Consider the following 6,627-nt stretch of genomic DNA (forward strand, 5'->3'; position numbering starts at 1 on the left):
TTGACTGTCCATTGATTCCTCTGAAGTCTGTTTTAACGGCCGGGTGTGATTGGCCAAACAGTAATGGACCTCAGCTCTCCTGTGCTTGGGTTGGGTCTGGTCTGGTCTGGGTACAGTATTCATGTGTGCATCTCATAGCAAACCTGTGTGATCGAGATCCTGATGGACCACAGCTGGTGAAATTTGAATGAATTTGAATAGGCCTACATTAACCAGCTCCAAAACATACATTTTAATTGGTATTGATATAATGACATTATTATAACATTTAGGCTAAACGTTGGTAAAGAATCTGCATCATTTTCTTGAATACTATGAATATGAAATGACTGTAAAGGTAGACCATTAGATGGTGCCGTTGTAGGGATGAGGAGAAGCAGTAGCCTATGCGCTGACGTCAATAAAAACAGTCCCTCCAACCAGTCTGCGCATTGACCAACCATTGAGGAACATTACGCACAGCATCGCGGCAGGACCGTAAAAGACAAAATCGACTGAAATTCTGGTTCATCTTGGCAGAAAACCGCAGGAAAAGGACCTGCTTCGTTCCAGGTTTTTGGACATTAAATGTTGTCTGACACATTTGGGTGTTGAGAGCTTGCCAGTGTCATGTCTCTTCATATCCATTCCAAAGTTAAGTGTGCCTCTGCCCATCATGTCGTTTTCTTTCCTGCAGGCCAATCCCTCCCTTTCGCCCCAGTCGTGTTAAGAGCAACCTCATTGAATGATATCTTATGTCTCATTTAAGACCTGTGTTGCTGTGTCGTAGGTGCGCATATGGGCTATCTCGATATATGAATTAGGCTACAATAATTTATTTTGCGTTCCTGCATTGTATATTTCATATCTCCATCACATGCATACCCCTGCGCTCTGCACCAAAGGACATCATCACTGACGTCTTTATGATACAGTAACCCAATAATTGTAAAATTTTCTTTTCATCGCTACATGTTTTTTTCCCTCTCCTCGGTTGCGTCCAAGATGCATATGGGGGCGCAATAGTCCGTTTTAGGCTTGTTATGGTTTCTCAAAACCATAAAGCCACGATCCCCTCCCCCTATAGACCACTTCACCCAAACACCCACAATGTTGTTGTTGTTGTAGTTTATTTTATTTTTATTTTATTTACAAAGTTCCTACTTTTGTGTGCAAATTGAGATATATATGCACTTCTTGCCTGCAGGGAGGTAGCCTACTCATGAGAGTGAAAGCAAGTGATGCTATTGCTCTATGCCTTTAGCCTCTTTACGGTGCTGCCTTGTAGAATCATGTTCAAGCAGCATTGTACAGGGCTATGACAGCATAGAGATCTCCTCCTCATTGACACCAACCTGACTCTTTGGATGCCAGCCAGTGAATGACATCATCCGACATCCGGTGTGTTGTCATGCTCGCATACAGACACCAACTACTGTTTTAAAGGTATCTGAAGGGAACACAATTGTATACAGGTTATTTTTTCCTCATATTTATTTGTAAAGTCCTCTCTCTGGCTTGAATAATGTAATGGAAGCTAGACAAAAACATTGGAATGTATTAAGTTATTTATAGAATCTGTTCTATAGCCTTTAAAATATTTAATCTTATAAAACAACATATCTGCAGCAATGTGTCTGTCGTGTCAATGACAATTAAAAACACTTTTTTAACTTCACCACCATAAATGAGGTATTTTCTCTCTTTATTGTTTCGCATCAGGGTTCAATAGGGGTCATTTCTTTGACCTAACGCTGAGGTGAAAGGCCTAGTTGTGCACCTAAAGACACTTCACTTTCCCTGTCTGACATGCGTCCCTCACTCCTGTCTGCGTCCAGTGATGGAGGCATTGTTAGCGATGGACACTCCTCGTTAATTACCTAACAAGGCTAAGCTCATCAGAGGTCAGCTTACTCCACTGCCACACAGGTGTGATTGTGTTACACCTCGGTGCACACAGCCCTAGATCGGCTGTCTTGGATGAGGTAAGTCTTATGTCGGGTGATGTTAAGCATTATTTTTGTCCTCAATGCATTTTCCTGGACAACAGGAACAACAATGTCTCTTGAGCGATGAAAAATCCCATACTTGGATACACCACAAATACTGTAGCTTTTGCACAACAGAAAACCCAATTCATTGAGTCAGATTTTCGTACAAAAGCCGTTTTATTGATAACATTCCCCATGGAGGAAAAGCCATAGTGTATCCAGAGCATTATCTTCGATGCAGTCCGATGCTTGGCCAGGAAAGGCCCACAAGGAGGGGGATAGTGGGGTGAGGAGAGGGATAGTGGGGTCAGGAGGGGGATAGTGGGGTCAGGAGGGGGATAGTGGGGTCAGGAGAGGGATAGTGGGGTCAGGAGGGGGACAGTGGGGTCAGGAGGGGGATCGTGGGGTCAGGAGAGGGATAGTGGGGTCAGGAGGGGGATAGTGGGGTCAGGAGGGGGATATTGGGGTCAGGAGGGGGATAGTGGGGTCAGGAGGGGGATAGTGGGGTCAGGAGGGGGATAGTGGGGTCAGGAGGGGGATAGTGGGGTCAGGAGAGGGATAGTGGGGTCAGGAGGGGGATATTGGGGTCAGGAGGGGGATAGTGGGGTCAGGAGGGGGATAGTGGGGTCAGGAGGGGGATAGTGGGGTCAGGAGGGGGATATTGGGGTCAGGAGGGGGATAGTGGGGTCAGGAGGGGGATAGTGGGGTCAGGAGGGGGATAGTGGGGTCAGGGGGGGGATAGTGGGGTCAGTAGGGGGATCGTGGGGGTCAGGAGGGGGATAGTGGGGTCAGGAGGGGGATAGAGGGGTCAGGAGGGGGATAGTGGGGTCAGGAGGGGGATAGTGGGGTGAGGAGGGGGATAGTGGGGTCAGGAGGGGGATAGTGGGGTCAGGAGAGGGATAGTGGGGTCAGGAGGGGGATAGTGGGGTCAGGAGGGGGATCGTGGGGTCAGGAGGGGGATAGTGGGGTGAGGAGGGGGATAGTGGGGTCAGGAGAGGGATAGTGGGGTGAGGAGGGGGATAGTGGGGTCAGGAGGGGGATAGTGGGGTCAGGAGAGGGATAGTGGGGTCAGGAGGGGGATCGTGGGGTCAGGAGAGGGATAGTGGGGTGAGGAGAGGGATAGTGGGGTCAGGAGGGGGATAGTGGGGTCAGGAGGGGGATCGTGGGGTCAGGAGGGGGATAGTGGGGTCAGGAGGGGGATAGTGGGGTCAGGAGAGGGATAGTGGGGTCAGGAGGGGGATCGTGGGGTCAGGAGGGGGATAGTGGGGTCAGGAGGGGGGTAGTGGGGTCAGGAGGGGGATCGTGGGGTCAGGAGGGGGATAGTGGGGTCAGGAGGGGGATAGTGGGGTCAGGAGGGAGATAGTGGGGTCAGGAGGGGGATAGTGGGGTCAGGAGAGGGATAGTGGGGTCAGGAGGGGGATAGTGGGGGTCAGGAGGGGGATAGTGGGGTGAGGAGGGGGATAGTGGGGTCAGGAGAGGGATAGTGGGGTGAGGAGGGGGATAGTGGGGTGAGGAGGGGGATAGTAGGGTCAGGAGAGGGATAGTGGGGTCAGGAGGGGGGTAGTGGGGTCAGGAGGGGGGTAGTGGGGTCAGGAGGGGGATAGTGGGGTCAGGAGGGGGATAGTGGGGTCAGGAGAGGGATAGTGGGGTCAGGAGGGGGGTAGTGGGGTCAGGAGGGGGACAGTAGGGTCATGAGGGGGATAGTGGGGTGAGGAGGGGGACAGTAGTCAGGCACTTGAAGTCCTCATTGGCTGCAGCTCAGACAGGGCTGCAGGCCGTTCTCGTTGCACGCAGTGCACTTGAGGGCTTTGAAGGAGTCGGTGAAGCAGTTGCGGTATACGGACATCTTACTGCCATGGCACATCTGGCACGGGACGAAGGCGTAGCCCCCACAGGTCTGGCACGTCTGGGGGTGCTGCACCCTCTAGTGAAACACACACACACACACACACACAAACACACACACACACACACACACACACACACACAGGCACATCATGGACAGTCATTCCACTGGCTGATTTCAAGAGTATACATGACATTTGAATGGTTTGCATGCTTCTTAAAGCTTAATTGGACCTGTCATGCTTGCCGACACAGCCTTGGTATCTGTGAATACAGGGCTATTTCAGATGCCCATTTTGTTGCCTTGGCTCTGTCTGATATATCTTACACTTCACACAATCGCAGTTTGCTAAATTATATGACCCATGACACCTGTGTTTGAACAGATTTGCTTTGTTGGCTTTGAACAAATTTGTTTTGTTTTGATGGTCAATTTATTGATGCACATTCATCTTTTATTGCAGTTCACTGATGTATTACTGATGCCAACTGTTCTGTATTAATCCTTCTCCTAGATAGAGCATGAAACAGACATGAGTTCTAATCCCAATGCCCCATTTCTCAGATGAATTAAGTCCTTTATTAACTACTGTGCATCAAAGTCAATGTTTTATTCCTAGCAGAATAATCAAAATCAAAACAAAAATAGGAGTTGGCAACAACAACATGACAATGTAGTATTTTAGATGATTGTTGGTTTGCGTACATGGTGAAGATTTACCTCAATTTTAGTTAGGAGATCCTGAAGTTCCCCTGATTCATTCATATCCAATATTTTCTCAGCACCCTGCAGCACAAGTCACAAACATAATGTCAGTACTCCTCAGGTTGTTTCATAGTCCTAAACATAACCATACTGACATTCAAAGGTTGATCGTTCTGGCGCATGTTAATGATGTAAGGGCATTAAGCCACTATTTTGTTTATCTTATTCAACTTTTATTTAACCAGGAAGGACTCATTGAGGTTAAAAACCTCTTTTGTGAAGGTGACCTGGCCAAGAGATCAGCAGGTAGTCTGAATGTACACGCAATACAATACAATACACTAACCCCAAGATAGTGTCCATCAATGAACACGACTGGTAATGAAGGAGGTTCTCCCACTTTCTTGCATCGTTCCTCCAGGTCCTTCCCATACTCACTATCCAGGGCAATGTTCTTCTCTACAAACTTGATCCTGTGGTTCTGGAAGATCTTTCTGACCAGCTCACATCGCTCAAAGGTGGTCCTCACAACACGGAAGCTTGTGGTGTAGATTATTATCCGACCAAACTCTAATGTCAACTCAGGCTGAGGGAAGAAAATGTGTTCTGGTGAGGTCTTAAATAATGACACAGCTCTCAAATCAGTTAGGTCATAGGTCATCATATCATGGCGGGTGTGGGGCACAGACAGGTTTTATCCACCTTCTCCAGTATAAACCCAACACAGTGATGCTGTGTGTCAACTGCACCAGTCATGCAAGTAAGACCACTTGATACTTCCAGCTGTCATATCTATTCACTGCTTTGGGTGCTTGCAGATGGAGTGATTCCCGCTTCACACTGAACAAGAATGCCACAGTAGATATTTACACCCAGAGAATGTGTACATTATATTATATTACATACTAGTGTACTTGTTACCTAAGAACAGCCAGACGTCTTTGCACAGGGAAATTAGAAAGCGAAGTTCTGAGAATTCATTAACCTGATTAACTTCTCTCAAAACACTTAACGAAATGCCTCATTAATCTTTAATTGCCCGGTGACCTTGTCCTCTTTTGTGTTCATTCAAGTCCTGGATAAGAATACATGTAACTGTAACCAAACATCTGCCTGAGACATCAATGAAGGGGTCGGCTACTGACCTCACAAAGGTGAACAATTCATGCCAATATCAATATCTGTTACCTGATTGCGTTAACGTATACACAGTACTACAATATAACTTATTACTTTACCAAAAATGTTGTTGTTTACATGTTGATTCAGTTTTACTACATTGGTTACTTCAAAGAGCAATTTAATGTGAAGTGAGGCCAGAAAAACTAATACCAGAGGGTTAATCTATCAAAGCATAATTGAAAGGCTTAACACACAATCATTATTTCAGCATACAAGCATTCAAGCATACTCACTGCATTGCCATTGGGGAGGTTTTCAAACAGTGCTTGACCGGCACTGACTTTGTGCTTGACCCCCCTCACCGTTCCATTCTTGCTGAGGATGTTGACGCGCTTGGTGCTGAAAACACGGTCTTTGGAGGCACCTACATACACCAGCAGATCATCCGGCTCGCTTTCACTGTCGTCCAGCTCCGAGCCCAGAAACCCGTAGTGTCCAGTAGTATCGCCACTTGTAGAGGGGGTGCTAGCCCGGTCTGCGTCCGAGCTGCTGGTACAGTCGGAATCCAATGAGTCAGAAGGCCCCTCATCCTTGAACATCTCCTTTAACACCCGGCCACTGTTCCCCGAAGCCACACGGAACCTCACCCGCTTCTGTGGCTTCTCCTCTCCCGGTGACAACACTGTCCCCTCCATTGGAAGACAGGTAGTAGATTACATGGTCTAGAACAGTGCTTTCCGATCCCTTCTCTCAGACAAAGCTAAACATTAGTCCTAGACACTCCTTTTCCTCTCAGGGATTACTGCAGAGTGTAATCCTCACAGTTTCAACAGTCTAAAAAGGACTGGAAGCGATGCTGTTTTACAGTCAGACTCACAGAATCAGTAAATAATACATGCATTTCTACCATGGTAACCTCTAGTAAACGGATAGCACCAGTTGAATTATTTATCACACTTTATATAGATTTCTCCAAAGCTTGGA

General features: G+C 47.4%; 1 protein-coding gene across 1 annotated transcript; it reads right to left on the minus strand.

The window, feature by feature from the left end:
* Positions 1-3,714: 3,714 nt before the first annotated feature.
* On the minus strand, positions 3,715-6,338 carry grxcr1a (glutaredoxin and cysteine rich domain containing 1 a; the record flags this gene model as incomplete). Its single annotated transcript, XM_084459449.1, has 4 exons — positions 3,715-3,894; positions 4,537-4,602; positions 4,868-5,107; positions 5,937-6,338. 4 exons carry the CDS (start codon positions 6,336-6,338, stop codon positions 3,715-3,717), a joined length of 888 nt encoding a protein of 295 aa, XP_084315575.1.
* Between the last annotated feature and the right edge of the window lie 289 nt (positions 6,339-6,627).

This window comes from Borostomias antarcticus, assembly GCF_949987555.1.
Source record: "Borostomias antarcticus genome assembly, chromosome: 28".
In the NCBI taxonomy this organism is placed as follows: domain Eukaryota; kingdom Metazoa; phylum Chordata; class Actinopteri; order Stomiiformes; family Stomiidae; genus Borostomias; species Borostomias antarcticus.